The sequence below is a fragment of the Triturus cristatus genome, chromosome 4_1 (assembly GCF_964204655.1).
Source record: "Triturus cristatus chromosome 4_1, aTriCri1.1, whole genome shotgun sequence".
NCBI lineage: Eukaryota > Metazoa > Chordata > Amphibia > Caudata > Salamandridae > Triturus > Triturus cristatus.
Window position 1 is genome coordinate 793437975 of NC_140585.1, and position 18261 is coordinate 793456235.

General features: G+C 44.0%; 1 protein-coding gene across 2 annotated transcripts in view; it reads left to right on the plus strand.

Annotated features, from left to right (window-relative positions):
* Nucleotides 1–18261, plus strand: part of NTN4 (netrin 4) — a 501445-nt gene that overhangs the window by 306023 nt on the left and 177161 nt on the right. For both annotated transcript variants that reach the window (XM_085653374.1, XM_085653373.1), the window contains one exon: nucleotides 8924–9112. In XM_085653374.1, the coding sequence (XP_085509500.1) occupies nucleotides 8924–9112 (189 nt within the window). The remainder of the gene's footprint in view (nucleotides 1–8923; nucleotides 9113–18261) is intronic.

The following is an 18261-nucleotide window of genomic DNA, read 5'->3' on the forward strand; positions in this document are numbered from 1 at the left end:
TTAATTCAGCACCACATGGTCCGCTGAGAGAAACTGAGGCAGGCCAGACTTAATTGGCAGCCCAAACCTCAACCTTTTCTCTCTTGCTATAAAGCAGGGGCGGCTGGTACCCTTTGAAAGTGGTGAGGAGAGTGAAGTGCCTCACCACTTCCCAAAAACTAAATATAACACCCCCTCCCTCCAAAACCCCAAAGTGAAACACCTCTCCCTCCAAATGCCCAAAATAAAATACCGCCTTCCTCCCAAAGCCCAAAATAAAACAACCCCTTCCTCCAAAATTCGAAAACAAACGACTAGAATAACATTTTAAATCAATTAAATTAATTGTACTTACCACTAGCTGCATGTCCTTCTCGCTGTTCCACTTCTGAATCTGCAGTCGAGCTTCCCTAACCAATCCAGACGCTGCTCACATGCTGTTAACCACCATGAAAGAAGTGCCTGTATTGAATGGAGCAGGCTGGCTGGAAGCTCCTTCAGGGCCTGTAGGTCTGTGCTTGGTCTCCGCCCAGCTGTCTAAGACAGCTAAGTGGAGAGCTTCAAAGTGCACATGTCACTTTGGATAGCGCAAGACAGCCGTCCAAAGTGATATGAGCACTTTGAAGCTTCCAGCGAGCCACTGCTCCTGTTCTCTGCTGCTAGTCATAAGCAGTGTACACGCCCCACATGTCTCGGGGCTCGTGTAGGCTGGCTGCTGCAGTGCGCACATCGAAAAAATTAAATGGTTATGAAATCTTTTCATTGACATTTTATTTCTTCCTACACGCCTTGCAGCAGGCAGGGGATTCGTCGCTTCCCTGGCCTTGTGAAGAAGCTGCTGCTGCTACAAAGAGGACGTGGTCTTTCCAAGGCTATATAATATTCCAGTTCTCTGACTCATTCGAGCAGCAACGTAAAGACCAGGATAATTTGTGTCAGGCAAAGCTTGCAGTACGGTGCTGGTATGCAGAGTGTATCACCTCTTCAATACAAGGGGCTTTGGGCTGGGTCAAGTGCTCTCTCATGGACTTATTGGTAACCGTTTGCACCATTTGTGCCACTCAAATTTCACGGTCATGGTAGCTACTCATGGGAACTAGAGGAATGGGTTGGTAAGTGAAAGAACTTGCCAGCTTTCTGCCTAGGGTGCCCGCATGCATGGTATTTTCTCTTGTGACTGATCCCATGGGCGCTTGGGCGTATCCCACTGGGAAGCTGCGGAGTGTACCTGTGGGTACAGCCTCACTTTTACCCAAGGAGGGAAAGAGGACATGGGGCTAGCTGAACACTGGAGTTCTGCCCAATCATAGTGAGAAGACCATGTATATGGTAACCATGGGAGACAACCCCAATAGCACAAGATAGCAGATTGAACAGAAACTTATTCTTTAACTATGTGGAGGACAAGTTTGGAAAATTAGCACAGCCATAGTCACTGAGAGATTGAAAACGCTGTCATCTCTAATTGCATGACAAATGTAGGCCCTTGCCGTAATGTGGAGTAATTTACAAATTACGTTATTTTAACATATGATGCGTGCCACTTGACAGGGGTGTGATGGGTAAATGAGTAAAGAAAGGAAAAGCAGAGGAGTAGAGATAAATAGAGTGCAGAAGCCAAAAGGGCAAAGCAGTGCTTACTTTGTAAAAACAATAAGTGCCAGGGCCCTTTTCAGGGGCCACTGCAGCTTGCGCAACCCATCGCCCCTGCCAGTGCTGCCACTGATAATACCAACAAAACTACAAACCCTCACACTCCCCCTGTTCAGACTATTCCATGCTCCTAAAACTATAAGAAGGGCTTGGGCAACAGGCATTAGTCATTTTTAATGTGTATTGAATAAATAAACAACTGTTGTTGTCCTCATCTCTGAATTAGATAGACAGTGCCACCATGTGGCAGACTTTCGTAAGTCCGGTGTTGACAATTAAGTGCCAGTGCTGAGCACCGGAAACCACTGGCTCAAATTAGGCACTGAGAGCAGAGAAAGAAAAGCTAGAGCACGGAGCGCAGAAGATTAGTGGATTATTTATTTATTTAATTTATTTATTTACAAAGTTTTATATAGTGTGAACAAAACTCCCAAAGGTTATGAGAGCGCTTTACAAAAGGGTGGAAGGAAAGTCAAAAACCCAATATCTACATCAAGCAAGAAAACAACAGGAATAATCGCTTGATTCACAGACAAATGACACAAAGAAGAGTAACACAAAAAACAGGTCTATAGCAGGCTACGAGGGGGGCACACAATGCGGTAAGGAAGAGCAGCATCACATGATGGAACAGTGATAAAAGATATTCTACAGTTACCAGTCATGTACAGTGTGATTAATTTCAGACCATGTGCAGTGCCCAAGCATTTTTTTCATCATCCAATTATTTATTTATTTAGAGTTTTCTATAGTGCTGGCTATACCCGGAGGTATCAGAGCGCTTTACAGAGTATCAGCACGAAGCAAGTTACACAAAGTTACAAAACAATTACACAATGATACACAATAGAAAAAAAGAACACGAGTTAAGGATATGAGAATACTCGAGGATGATGAGGCAACAAACAACAAGAGGAATAACAGTAAAAGCAGAGGTTAAGCGGCAGCAAGAAACAGCCTAAGGGGCAGGGGAAGAGAAAGGGGGAGCACAGAAAGGAAAGGGTAAGGGGAGCAGATAAGGACATTACCGTATAATATATTTTTTTATTACTATTTATCTTTTATTATAAACTCCTAATCTATTAACCCAACAACTCCTCTTTCACAGCTTCCAACTTTAAAATAAAACATACTTTCTCTTTTTCTATTGCCCAAATATTTCCCAAAATTATTATTACAATGAAACGTAAACATCCTCAATAACTTTTTAATTAGTTAATAACTAATAATAACTGTTAATATTCTAACACCGATACACAAAACTGCGATTACTCTTTTGTAATCTTTATATTTGTAATAAATCAAGCTTCATCACTTTTTTATAGTATTTACAACTTATTTCCTCCTAATATAGCACAGCACTACACCAAATATAACTTCTAAAATAAACTAAACATTTTTTTTTTGCTAATCAAGTTTATTTTTATTGGCATTTGAAGAAACAAACGAATCAAAGACAGCACATGGGTACACAATAGATCAAAGTCTGTCCCCAGCTTACAGCAAGCATCCCAAACATAGGTGAAAAATTGCAAGGTAGTTACTTCGCTGAATAAACTCTATTTTAATACTAAAACTAATTGTTTCTTTTCACCTGCTCTATATTACTTATTTTTATAACAAAATAATAAAAAATACTTATCTTACCAAGCCCTTTGCTTTAACAATTACCCTACAAAAAAATCCCAATAACACACAATTTATTACCTGATTTATTATTCCATAAAAACATCAACCTTATCAATAACTTGTATTTTAGTTTTTCTATCTTTCTTTTCCAATTCTTTCAATTTAGTTACAAACTAAAACAAAACCCCATTACCACGTTAATCTATCTCTTCGAATTGACATTTTATAACCACAAAATGCTACATCTTTTATTACTATACTAAAAAGCTGCATCTTATTCTATGCACCAGCATACTATTTGCCCACTACCAACCACAAATTGAAACTACGATACGAATATCGTTAATGCTGCCAAGTTCATAGCGCCGTATGATGCTCAGCTCATGGCGCCAGAATCAGGGGTGTTTCTTCTGCAAACATCACTAACTTGCAAAGGCTGTCACACATTTCTGTGCAAACTGCAAACCAAGACTTTCAAAACGCTATAAGTTGGAAATGCAGTTATGTACAGATGGTTTTTTGAATGCTTATGACATGTTTTTAACAGGTAAAATATGTTGCATTTTTCATACTTCGTGTTAAATATATGTTCTTTGGTTTTAGCGGGTATCCAGTAGTTTTATTCCTTTTATTTTTAGGTTGAGCCTAGAGTCAGCTCGCATGCACTGTTCTGCGAGGCATGCTGTGTTCCGTCAGTGGGGGTATGGCCACGCCCACCACTTTTAATTGATTCCTTCCTGTGCTTTTCCAACTGCGTTTTTTTGTGTGGTGAATTGGTACCATTTGTCTCTCCTTTGTGTGTGTTTGGCCCTGTTACATGGGTCAATTTGCTTCAGGGCATTTCGTACTTGCGGCTCACTTTTTAAACTTTTGACCAGAACGCCGTGGATGTAATGGACAAAGAGACAGCTTGCAGGAAAGAAAACCCTCATCATCAGCACAAGACCACTCATCAGTGCACCACCACCAGTGCAGCACCAACTCAGCACCACTGCAGCACCATCTCAACATCAGCACAGCACCATCTTAGCATCAGCACAGCATCACCTCCGCATCAGTACAATGTCACAGCGCAGCCCCATCTGAGCAGCAACTCAGCACCAACACAACACCACTTCAGCATCAGTAAATCACCACCTCCGCAACAGTGTAGCACTTCCTCTGCATCAGCACAGCCGCAACTCAGTAACACTCAGCACCACCACCAGTAGCAATCGGCAAACAACAGAGGAGGGCGCCCAGGGCAAAGGACGACCCCACAACACCAAGAGGGAGATTAAAGACAGGGAAAAAAGAGGTAGAGCAAAGGGAGTAGAGCTCTGAATACAAAATCAAAAGAGACTTCCACATTGGAATGATACAATTCATCCAGTCAGAACACTATGAAAATGAAATGCTGCTGGGAGGGCCAAACACACAAATAGAGGGGAAAGCCATTCGATCAAAGGCAGATAACTGATATAGACAAAGAAAGCCATCAGATCAGGAGCAAGGGGCTGACCCAAGCCCATTCTAGGTATATGTTGGTGTTGGACTTGCCCCTTTTTGCACGGTCATCCCTAAACTTTTTTCTTTTCTCCTAGCCTTTTTTCTGACATGGTGTTGGTGGTTTTAGGTCTCTGGGCACTTTAGCACTGCTGTCCACTGTAAAGTGCATGCGCTCTCTGTGTTAAATATGGTAAGATTGGTCTACACCTGTTTGGCCTATTTAATTTACCTGTCAGTCCCTTGTAAAGTGGTATCTCATATACCCAGGGCTGGTAAATTAAATGCGACTGGTGGACTTGCAGCGTTGATTGCGCCACCCACCGAAGTAGCCTTTCAAACCTATCTCAGGCCTCTGCCATTGCAGAGCCTGTGCGCGCAGTGTGACCGCCGCTGTGACGTGGCACTTAAAGTGTGTGTCATGTCCGTGACCCCCCTTTTACTGCATGTCAGTCACCCCTAAGGTAGGCCCTAGCTAGCCCTATGGGCAGGGTGCATTGAAGGTAAAAGATAGGACATGTACCTTAAGTGCGTGACATGTCCTGGTAGTGACAAACAGCCATTTTGGTTTCTCACTACTGTGGGGCTGCCCTCCCTTAGGAATGCATTGGGGATTCCCTGATAAGTGTTTCAGTGGTAATCCTTGATATGAGAGGCGCAGCATGGTCAAGTTTTGTATGTTTGGAATAGTGATAATAAATGCTACGCAATGGTGTGCGCAGATTTATTATGACTATTTTAGAAATACCACTTTTAGAAGTTGGCATTTGTGTGTGCCATTTGTCTGCCTGCCTGATGTGAATTGCATGTCTGGCTTGTGAGTGACAGGGCCTGGTGAGATGTGTGTGGCTCCAGGAGGGGCAGGGTGAGTCAGCGCTAGGCTGAATGGGACTGAGTAGTGGGAGGGGAAGTCCCTGGTCCCTGAATAGGATTGTGCCTGCCCTAGTAAATGCTGGCTCTGCCACCCTGTGGTGTGTCTGATGGCAGAGCCCTATCTCTGAAAGGAGGGTGTGAGCACTGTAAACAGCGTGCTCCAAAACCACCCAGAACCAGTTGAGGCTGGTTCCCCCCCAAGCCCTGTGCCAGGGCAGACAAAGGAAAACGAAGTATAAATGTAGGGGCTGTGACCCCATGTTAGAGAGCTGTGTTCCTGTACTTGGGGGGGCTTGATGCTGCTGGGCCTTAGGAGGAACCACCACAAGGGACTACCTCTCTGCTAGAGGTGCCTGTGTGCTTGCCTGCCTGGGCCTAGCTTTGCTCCTTTTACTTCTAAAAGGACTTTGGGACTGTAAGCACCTTGAGAACTCTGCTGGTCTCCTGTGGGAAGAGCGTGGTCTTCGCAGCGCGGAGCGGCCGCTTGTGTGGAGGGAATCCCAACGTTGGGATTCCCTTGTATTCCTGCCCAGCGGAGTGGGAGCCTACCCCGGATTGCCATCCTTCACGGGTGCCCACCCCGCTCTAATTCCTGCCAGGTTCCAGCGGGAGCCCACCCCACGTTTTGTGCATCTGGCAAGCGGGTGCCCACCCTGCACTGGTCTTTATTTGAAAACAGGAGCCTACCCCGTATTGCCGCTGATGCCGCCGCCGAAGAAGCCTGAGAGCCGCCGCGCTACCCGCGGCGACCCGGAATGCAGGCAAGTTGCCTGGACAGAGGCCGGGCCGAATCCGGAAGAGACGTGCCGGTCAGAAGACCCAGGCAGGAACCCACCCCGTGCTGGGACCTGCAGAAGAATCAGGCAGGAGCCCACCCCGCGCTAGGACCCACAGAAGAACCAGGAGGGAGCCCACCCCACGCTGGGACATACGGAGGTGGAAGAAGGAGTCTGGCGGCAGGTGCTGCTCCCCGTAAGAGAGAGGAGAGCCCTGCATGTGTCCTAGGCCTGGTTGTTGACAACGGGAGCGGAGGGGACACGCAGCGTCAAGAGTGCTGCAGCAGGCAAGAGAAGCGCCTCCCCGAGCCAAGGAAGACCAGAGAAGCTACATGGAGACCACGGTGAGGAGGGGGACTCCCCAGTGCACCTAAGAGAGAGCGGGGCTCCCGTGAGCTGAGTGGAGCCCCGCGTGGCCATCCCAAGAGTGACGGTGCCTGGGGATTGGCCAAGGGAAGACCTGCAGAGTCCTCCAGAGCGCCCGGTGAGTGGGGCTCAGTTCTATCTTGGTGGGGGTGGTGTTGGGGTACATTGTCAGTGCCCGCCCCTTGTGGTCGTACTGAGGGCCCCGTAGTACCCGTGCTGGTTCACAGCTGCCCTGCGAGAGCGCTGGGCAGCTGCAACATGGGGCCATAGTTGTTTTGGGGTCCCAGTGGGGCCCAAGAGGCATTGTGAGTGCATGACTGTATTTGTACATTTTATTCACAGCTGCCCTGCGAAAGCGCTGGGCAGCTGCAATGTGGGGGCCAGTTCTTTTGAGTAAAGGAGGGGTGAGTACACCCCATGCCCCAGCACATTTGCGCACTTTGTGAAAGGTCCCCCCGAGAAACCTGACATTCTTGGGACAAGAGGCATTGGAGCACCGAGTAAGGCCAGTAGGTCTGGGGTCAGGGTTGGATACCTGGTGAGTGTTGTTCTGTGGTGCACGCCTGGTTTACGCATAATTGTGTTTTATGCCTAATGCAAATGTCCTGTTATGATGTTGAGGCCCAAGGAGAGTGTGTAATGTTGATGAGGTTTGGGCCTAATATATTGTTATTGCATAATGTGTTTATGCTAATGAGGTTTGGGCCGAATATGATTTATTGCCTAATGTCATGCTTTGATATTTTAGGATGCTGTCTAATGCTAATGTGATAATGCTTAGGTCATCATGGTACCAGTAGTTACCGGTTGTGTTTTACGCCTAACGTAATAATGCTGAGGTTATTATTGTACCAGTAGTTACTGGTTGTGTTTTGCATTTACTTACCTGCATTTTGATGATTCTGACCAGTTGGCACAGTGTAAAGGTGTGATTATGTTTCTAATGTGTTTATGGTAATACAAAGGCTATTTTTTTATATAACCTTGTGTGGAGTTTCTTTTGTAGTGTGCCTAGTGTGTTGCTGCTGTGTGTGTGTGTTGCGCAAATGCTTTACACATTGCCTCTGAGATAAGCCTGACTGCTCGTGCCAAGCTACCAAGGGGGTGAGCAGGGGTTATCATCAGTGTGTAACTCCTTGCCCTGACTAGAGTGGTGGTTTCTGCCTGGCTTAGGAGCAAGCCCTAGCCAACCAGAAATCCCATTTCTAACACCTGCAATAGGTCTTTCTAGAGGCATCTAGCTGGCTGTAGCGGAGACGTAAATATAGTCCCTTTAAGTATGCAGTGAAAGGATACGACTTATCCTTTCAGAACACTGTGAGACCACAATGCTCCTGTGGTGAGAAACACAAGAATATTTGTTACAAGACAAAACTATTGACCATTTGTAAATCTGAATCAGGAAAAAAACAGTCCCTTGTGCAGAGCCCCCCGCATTCCCATTTAATAAGGCAAATCTGTGGGTTGAACGAGTTTGGTCTCCAGTTCGTGCGTCATTTTTGCAAACCAAAAACTGATAGTTTAGCCCATGAATCCAGTGTATCAGGAAACAGGCAGTAAGTTCATCTACTAAGAAGTCTACATTTGTTAAAGTTGTGCACGGATGGGAATTTCCCAAGTGTCTGTGAAATCCCCTTAGACAAGTACTCACGCAAAAAAAAAACTTAATTGTGGATTAAAAAAGAGGGTGGGATGCAACTTCTTGCTTTAGCGCACGCGCGCCGAGGATGTCTAACTGAGTATCAGGAAAGTCAAATCTGTTCCTATGCATTAACAGACAGAGGGAAGCAGGGGTGGTTTAAGGAAACACTTCACTCCTGCCAATGTCACAGTCAGTAGAACACTTCACGAATCTGAGCTCGCAGTGGTTATTCACAGGCAGGCCCTTATAGAAGAGCTACAATGTATGCCCAAAAGAACCTTGCAGTATACCTTTGAGGGATGGGTGTAGCGGTCAGATCACAGGATGTCCAGGTAACTATTTATCCTAGATAGGACCTCGCCTCCGCAGCCAGCCCTGTAGGCGTGGTGGAAGGGGGGTGGGGGGATAGAGGGCACTAGAACAGCCGCGCCGTACTTATGATATTCGATGATCATGATTGTCTTGGGTATTAATATGTCCCAAGAGGATATTTATTTCACACCCGTTCTGTCTCCTCTAGAATGCAGATGCAACGGGCATGCCGAGCGGTGCCACTTCAGCATGGACGTGTGGCTGGCATCGGGGAACCGCAGCGGCGGGGTGTGCGATGAGTGCCAGCACAATACGGAAGGGCAGCACTGCCAGCGATGCAAGGCCGGCTTCCACCGAGACCTGCGGAGGCCCTTCTCCGCCCCCGACGCGTGCCAACGTGAGTACGGACCTAGCACTCCTTTTATGAGTTACAGTTGCTTGTTATCCTATTGCGACCGAAGACAAGTGCAAAAGAAAACACAACTGTGCGATCCAGCGCATGAAAGGCGTTTTGGAAACGCCTGGTTACTAGTAATTTAAAAAAATAAAAATAATTTTTATCGGCGACAAATAAGTAGGAAAAAAGATTCAAAATGGAAACATATTTTAACAGAATTAAAAAATAAGCTTTTCAACATCGCTAATTTTATACAGGTTGGTCATGTTTTTAGTTGTTACCAAAGCCGAAGTTTCGTCACTGCTACTCTGGAGTACAGCGCTTTGTTGACTGGCGCAGTGCACTGAAGCAGCCTAGATTGATCATGTTAACTTCATCGTTTGGAATGGCTCAAGGCAAAATATTTCATGTTTTTTCAGGTGTGTGAGACATCCAGGTGTTCTTTACATCCCCATTGTTGTTAAGTTTCGTCGTTTTTTTCCTCAAATTTACAACTGGCCGCAACAAAACTACTGCTTTCCCTGCCCAGTTCGCTAAAATGCGTCTCCTTTGTTATCCTCCCAGAGGTAGTACCTCAGTGAAGTGCCTCGGGGCTCGTTATAGTTTTTTGTGTGTCACTGGCACACATTTGGTTTATGCGGTACATACATTCCCTGGGGGTATTTTGCTGCCTGTCTCTTTCGAGTAGAGAAACCTGTTTCTGCCCACCACAAAAATGCTTCCACACGCATTTTCACAACCCAACTGAATTGTTTTTTCTATACCTACAAGGTTTAAAATAAGTTATTACTAATGAGCCATTAAGCAATGAGGTGCGTGCATATCCCTTTCCAAGGTATCCCCAACAAACCAAAATGGCACCATGCCTGCTCTGGGGGAGCACCCAAGAGGGTGTGAGTTAGCATGTGCGGTCCCAGCGCTCCATTGTCTTGAACAGTAAGAGACCACTGTTTGGGGTTCAAGGCTGCTTCCTCTAAAAAGAACAGTTCCTCCAAACTGTTCTTCACAGGCTCTTTCGAGGACCAATGCTGATTCAGACTCGAGGGACCTGCCGGGAACGTATTTGCCAATCCTATGTAGTGTTAGTGAGGGGAGAAGCATTGAGTGTTGTAAAGGAAACTTAAACTCGAACACCTGAAAAGAACACCACTGATGGCCCTACCTTTGCTTTTTGTAGGTGATCTTAACATCACTTTTGTGCACCCTTTGAAGCCTTTGAGGGCCTTCAAATGATGGCCAATATGCTGTCAAGCGTGTAGCAGGGGTTTGTAAGTGGTCTGCTTGCTAGTAGTGAGACAACGTGGTCTAAACCCAAACAGAAGGCTCAAGATGTTAACAGTGTGATGGTCTTTCTTTCCACTGAGCTCTTCTCATATAGCATATTCCCAAAAGGCTATTGGCCGTTCTCTAGAAAATCGCAATTAAACCATGGTCGATCAGGGATCTTTGGAAGATGAAAAAAAGGCATCTACTGGAGTGTCTTCGAGTGAAGAGGCAGCCCCAGAGCACTTTGAGGAGAGGGTACATTCAGGCAATTCATCCAAAGAATTTTTTTTTCAGGACTTTGTGGTGGGCCAGGCAGTGTATCATGCAGGTGCATTGATTTGCATCTGCTATTTTAAACCATCATGTTGGGAGTGATGGGTTGATGGGAAACTTCTTGGGGTGTGTTTTTTAGGCATTTGCAGAAATTCCATTGCCACATCACTGGATGAATTAGATTACGAAGGGAGAGCGGCTGTCAAAATGGTATATAGTCTGCTTTCTAAGTCTTTTGATGGTAAGCCCAAAGGACTGTGTGTACAGAGTGAAGAAAAGAGCCAGAGGGGGAAACTACTCAATGAGGGAAGAGGTGTGGCAGCGGCCAGGGCGACTGTCTCCGGAATCTGGGGATCACGGTTCGATCCCGGCGCCGGTGGCAGATGAGCCCAGCACTATGTGACTCTGGGCAATAGCTTGCTTAATCTTCCAGACGGCCCCCAGCTCCTAGAGACCCTTACGGGTGATTGTTTGCGCTTTACAAATGTGGATTATTATTATTATTATTATGCAATATAAGGAGCAAGTATTCAATATAAGTGTTTTAATGTATCTGATTTCTTTATATGAGATCTTAGAGATGTGCAAAGCCAAGGTAAAGGTTAGTAAATGCATAACAAAGAGAAATAGGCAAAAAACTAGAAGCACTTATGGTTTTACTCATCAGTTATTACATTTCCCACCCATCATTTGCGGCATCCAGAACAACTGTTATGCTGAACTGGAAACTCCTCTGCTGCAAGCCATTAGTCCCATACCAGATGACAGGCCCCCTTAGAGGCCCTAAGTGAAGAATCTGTGACATTAAATCAGAAAATAGCAACGTATTGTAGGGCCTTTCCTCTACGCGGCCTTGGCCGGGTGGGATGCAGGCGGCTGTATGAGGGTGCATGCACAAACACCTTGGAGATTCAAGATTAGGACATCCTGGTGCTGTGTTGGGCTGGTAATAGTGTTAATATAGAATGATTGAACAGTTTCTGTAATATCTCAGGTACACTCCTGTCTATGCCACTGGAGCCCAGTATTGAGTAGATAACTGCTGCTGATATGTAAGTAATATTTTACCTATCGAATGTCCAGGGTGTTTTCTGGAAGACGATATTAATACAAATGAGAATTTGGTAAAGAGCAATCTTTAAACACAGTCGTTAAATCTGATATTTTGATGGCTAATGCAGGCACAAGTAATCATCGCAACATACACATACGCAGATGGTGCACATCATGGTCTTGACAAACACATAACAAATAAGTTTTTGTTTACATAGTGCTTCATACAACAGTTTTTCCTGTATATATTTTGTAAGTAACAGGTGTTATTAACCATTTAGTGAGGTTACATTTTTTAATCTTGGAAGGATGAAATACTAAATTAGTTGCTGAGATTTAAACACGTGACCTGCAGGTCACACTCCGGTATCAGCAGTGAGCGCTTAACCTAACAGGTGTTAAAGCACACTAGAAAAATACCTTCATGTATGTGAGAGATGGCCACAAATAAAGCACGCTCAGTTATTGGTTTACAATTGCAACTAACTTGTTAAATTTGCCGTTTTGTTTTACTTTCAATAAATAGAAATTGATAAAAAGAATTCAGGGCATACCGGGATAATCATGTGAGTCATGATATATACTTTACATGATGCCATTCTGGCTGTAATATTGTATTGTCATATGCGCTTAAGATACATCTATAGGGACTTTGAATTGTTTCCTGTGTTACCAGATAATGCCAGGATGCTTGTTTCCGGTCCAGGGAAGATCTGGCTCAGCCGTTCGGGCTGGAATATTCCCATGAAGCATAGGGTCAAGACTGATTTGCATATAGCTGGTTCTAAACTGGGGTGGCAAAGTGAGCTAAAGAACAATGATGGATTCAACTCGGGTGTGACTGGTGGTGAGTGTCTGAAAAGTTTCAGTGCTCCGTCCATCATCTCCTTGTGTTTGCTTTGTTCGCCCTAAGTTGGCAGGGTCTGCCCAGACGTGGGTCGCTTGCTCACTTTGCTACTGGATTCAAGCTAGCCTGACTGATGAGGTGTGTTACCTCGAAACCAGTCCCAGGATGCTTGTTTCTTTGAGTTCGGGCTGGACTGTTCCCATGAGACACAGGGTAAAGACTGATTTGCATATAGCTGGGTCTGAACGGTGGCGAAGCGAAGTGAGCTAAAGAACGATGATGGATTCAACCCAGATCTGTGACTGGGGGTGAGTGCCTGAAAAGTTTCAGCGCTCCGTCCATCATCTCCTTGTGTTTACTTTACCAGAAAATGTGTAATTTTTGAAAGAGCCCTGAAAGTGCCTCTGAGAACCCTGAAATTGCCCTACAGATAATTATTGACCCTATAACCAATATTTTACCCCATAATTCACGACTTTATCCCTATAAGCAATGAAATTGCCCCTGTGGTTCATAAAACTGCTTTGAGGCCATTACATTACTGTTGTGGTCACCTAATAATCCTGGGACCCTTCAATTAGCTATGCAGCATCTTAAATCACCTTCATTGCTGGAATCTGTTCCTCTCACCTATTACATTGTCATTTTATTTTGTTATATTTATAACGGGCCCAGTAGAGCTGATTTGCAAATAGCTTGTCCCTGCCTAGGATGGAACATTGAGCAAAAGTGATGGACTGGAATGTGGCTTGAGCATCATCTAATGACTGAGATTAATTCACGCACTCCTTCCATCACTTTGCCGTTTGTTGCAGTAACTTTAAAATTATAATATGCCTGTCACTGGTGTCAGAGGCCATTTAATGTCACTAGAGGCATCAAAGCAAATGTGATGACAGTTTTACTATTTCTGGGGAAATAATTACAGGGAGGAGAGTTTGGGAACTTTATCTAAGCTTTTGTTGTTGGATACTTTAAGGCAAATACATGACACTGTTTTCACTATTCGCAAAGGTAAATTTACATGCGTAGACTTTTTTACTTGTAAATGTACTCTTACATCTAGGTATAAATCTACACTCTCTTGCTAGTCACTATTTCTGAGTGTAGATGTAAACCTTAGTATAGACTTACATGTCTCCATTCTCTGTAATCAGGAGGTGGAGACACCAAAGACTGGATTTACAAGAGTAAAAGTTACTACTAGTAACTTTCCAGCCATAGTCAGAGATCCCCACCACTGTGGCGGAGACCTTCCTGTGGTAAAGTGTAGGGAAAATCATAGACTTTAATAATTCTTTATACAAAAATATAAAACATACTTTAATGTAAAAGAGATGGAATCGTTGTTGTAAAGACTACAGTTCATAGGTCTGTGATTGTGCCTGTCTGTGCTGTGATGATGGAATAAGACTACCCAAAAATTTGTCAGTTTGCATATTTTCAGAATGGTCCTTGCCCAATAACACATTAATAGAAGAAAATGCAGTGCTATATGGGTGTATATGGAACTGAATCACTGTTGAGTAATAAATTCTGTAATGAAATAGACTGTGCACTTTGCAATTGTGTTTAGATTGAAAAGAACTTAAAAGTAGAAACCATGGTGGCGTTATAGGTTATAATGAATTGAAGCCTTTTTGAGTATTAAATTGTATACTGAAATCATGTCGCGCTCTCTTCAGATAAGAACGTGTACTTATTCCCCAAAATAAATGTAACTTTTATGAATAATGCCTAGACTAGGGATCAAGGAGAGCCTATTCACATACTGGGCACAAGAATGGTGGAAACTTATGTTTCAATGTTATAACTTCGTGGTTCTCTGAGAAGGTAAATGCAGAATTCAATGAATGTGGACAATGACTATGCAATGTCAGAAAACCAGATTCATTGTGGTGTATTGATGTTGGTGGCCTAGTTGGTTTTAACTTGGAAGCCATGAGAGCAGTTTTAAGAATGGTTGTCTATCTGGAAAATTGAAATCCAGTACAAGGCTGTTTTGCCAAAACAAGTTGCTGTCTTTGCAAATTATCAAATAAAGTAATTATTTAAAAAAAATTCTATTGGGTGTAATTTTAAGTCCCAGTCTCCATTATTATCTATGGATTATTATACAGGGGAGTTTGTTGAAGTACCTGTGAATGGCCATTGTGCAGTGCTAAACTTACTCCAAGGCTGGGCTAGAATACATTTTCAACTAATTTGTGGCTTTTTAGGCTGTAGTAACTTTAGAAGTGTAGTTTGTGAATAACAGTTCCTCCTTAAAACCATTTTTAGCCCTCTCTAAACCTCCCCTATTTCATAGTAGGTATGCCTCATTTTCCATTTTCCAGTCATCCGCCCCTGTCCCTCCTGCATATAATACTCAGGGCCTGATTCTGATGTGGTTAGGAAGGCCTCCTAACTGCATTTGCTCCGTCTAAATCGGATCGGGAACGTGTCTTTCCGACCAACTCGGAAAGGTTTCCGATCGACTGAGTACAATGCGAGTTAGGCGATAGGAATATCCCAATCCAAACTCAACGGCATTTGGAATGACCGAGCCATACATAGCAAAATCGTACATCTCTACAGGCCGCATTTATAAAAAACCAAGTACGATGATGGATTAGGACAGCCTTTCCGAATCAGGCCGTCCGACTCGGAATCAGACTTTGGGGGCCCGTACTGGGCCCCCCTGCACCCAGAGCCTTCCCAATCGGGCGCGTGGGGGTATCCATGGGTCCCTCTTTACCAGCCATGCAAGGTGTGGCAGGCACTTGGGCGGTCCCACCACAGGGTGCCAGATTTTCCCCAGACACCCCTTTCTTCAATAGGAGCCAATGCATTTGGTTGGAACAAAGGCTCCCTTAGAAGTCAATGGGAGTCCAACCAAATCGTATCTGGAAGCATCCGGATGCATCGTACTCGGTCGGTTGGGCCCTACCACGCCGATTCGGTCGGAAACCATTCCCAAACCCATTTGGTTGGGAAGCTTTCTAAACCACAACAGAATCGGGCCCTAAGTAATAAATCTACAGGTCTGGAGATCTCCTCATAGTAAAGATAAGAGAAGTGGATTGTTCCCCGGCTAGGAGTGTGAAATATATTTTGTATTATAGTAAGTAGTACTACTGTAATGCAAATTTACATACTACAAAATGCAGTTTGTGAATCGGGTCCTACATGTCAATGTATCTGCATTTTCGGAGGTGTGAGAAAGATAAAGTAAGTGCAATCCTAACTATATTTTGTTATGCAGTTTTTGTTTTGAGTTTGACAGAAAGGGTGAGGGTTGCCCAACTCGTTTTCAGATACTTTAACTGCCCAGCCGTGCTAACGCCTAATGTTACTAACACTGAATGGCGTTTGTGGTAGTCATACCAGTCAAGCATTTCCTGCTTGACTAGCTTGCCCTTATTTATTTGATGAAAGCATGTAGATTCTACCTACCAACAACCACATCTGAGCAAGCTTCACCATTCCTTTTTTTTTTTTTAGAATTTTATGTAGCGCAATCTAGACCCAAAGATATCAGGTATCAGAGCGCTATGCATGAGCACCAGTTTCGTTACATAAGGACATTTTTTGTTAGGCATGGTGAGATTAAGCGATTTGCCCAGAATCACAGGATGATGAGCGTCGTTGCCGAGACTTGAACCTGGTTTCCCAGCTTCGAAGTCGACCGCTCTAGCCGTAAGGCCACATCCTCACCTCTCCCCATTTGTTTCAAGTTCTCTTTACATGAAATTGAGACTGAACTTCTATTTTGGATAGATCTTACATTTGAAGCAATGCATACTCTTACCACTGAGAAATGGATTTGCTGTTGTTCAGGTCTATCCTGCATTTCAATTTTGTTAAAAGCCACCAGCATTAACTAATTAAACACTTTATTGATCAAATTTGCAGAGATTTGTTTTCTATTTTATTAACAGAGAATCTTCTTTTAAACAATTTTTCATAACTTTTTTGTTGTTCTGCAACGTTACTTCACAATATGCACTTTGACATTTAGGCATTACTATACCAAACATGTGACAAGAGTAAGAAGTATTGTACTGGTTGCGCAATGTTTCCGCTCCTCAGTCTATAAACTATGTTCTAGACTTGAAAGCTACATGGACTCATCCTATATTTCCATTGGTGTGGGTCACATCGGGTGTGGTCCATCACACACGTCTAAGGTACTGTGCTCACTGTGCCTAAGGATGAACAATAAACTGTAATGAACTAGAATTCATAATCTTCCCAGTCTAGGTTAGGTGCACAGTCGCTGTGATACTTGCTCGGTCTGTGTCCCTGTGGGTCTGTAGGGAGAGTCTAAAGCACGTCAATGTATTGGGTGGGGTGCCCACCTAGTTCCAGAGGTTCTCTCCCTGTAAGGTATTACTAGTTGTCAGTGTCCACAGGGATGTCAGGGTGGTACCTGTCTATTTCCGCTGTACATCTACAAAGGGCCCACAAACCCCTCTCATTTCCTTTTCCCAGAGGGTCTTTCTTTCTGCCCTCACCGAGATCTCAACCTCTGTTCTCCACCTACTATATGGTGGACTAGTCAGTGATTTTCAGGGTGTGCAAGATCCCTGCTGTCCATTAATCTATTGCCTGCTTTTTCTCTGTCGCTGTCTATAGTATAAGCCTAGAAGGCACTTCATTGCTCTGAATACCCGATGTCCGCCAAGGGTGCATTCTATATAATTCAACACAAGTGTCCAGAAGTGCGCAGTCATTGGTCAATCCCACACCATGTTGTATGAAATCTGCATCAACAAGGGCACAGCGGGGGCATCAGTCTTTCGCGATTTCAGCCTATGGAGTGAGAGATAGGGGTTGTACAGGTAGTTGAACTGTGTGGATTTAAATCTCATGTTGCAGGTGAATGTGTATGTGCATGCTAGAGTCTTTTCCCATTACTTGTCTGTGAATTGCCATCCCATATAATCCTCCCGTCTGCTTCACAGTGCCTGTAGGGTGTTCACTATCATTGCCTGTGCCATTATGTATAGCCACAAGATTAGGTGGCTACCCTGTCCAAATGTTACTAAAGTCTGCAAGAGGTCATGCGTGGGCTGTTCTGGGTTAGTGTCCCTGTAGAGGCCCATAGCGCCTGCACTACAGCCCCATATGACTGAAATTAGCCATCTCTGAGGCCATCTCCCATTTTCAGTTCCTCTAGTGTGCAAAGGGCCTTCTCATTGTAGCAGTCACCCAGTGTCACCAAGTTAGCTTCTGTCCAGTTTGCCATGCGTTTTCTATGCGTCGTGCCATCATGAACTCCCCTCTTACCTCAGCAATCCAATTAGCAGCAGCGCAGGGGTGCATAAGGGGACCAGGCCCACCCTGGGCAATGTCCCCCTGCAGCAGCAATGAGTCATAGGTATTCAGTCAAAACATTGAGTTGGAAATTTTGACTTGCACTAATATCACGTTTTAAATATCGTGACTCGGAAATATCGACAGCAAGAATATCGTGGTCAAGAATATCGACTTTAAGGTAAGAAATATAGATTAAAAAAATATAGAAGTCATTAATATCATTTACAAAACTATAGATGTTGAAAATATCGATTTTTTAATTAGTGTTATGCATTCTAGTATATATTTTAAATGTATGCATTGTATTTTTTGTATAAGTATTGTTTATGTTTTTAAAACTTGTTAAAATTGTTGTGGTTATTAATTTTATTTAAATAACATTTTGCATTTTTTAGCCCTGTAGCAGGTT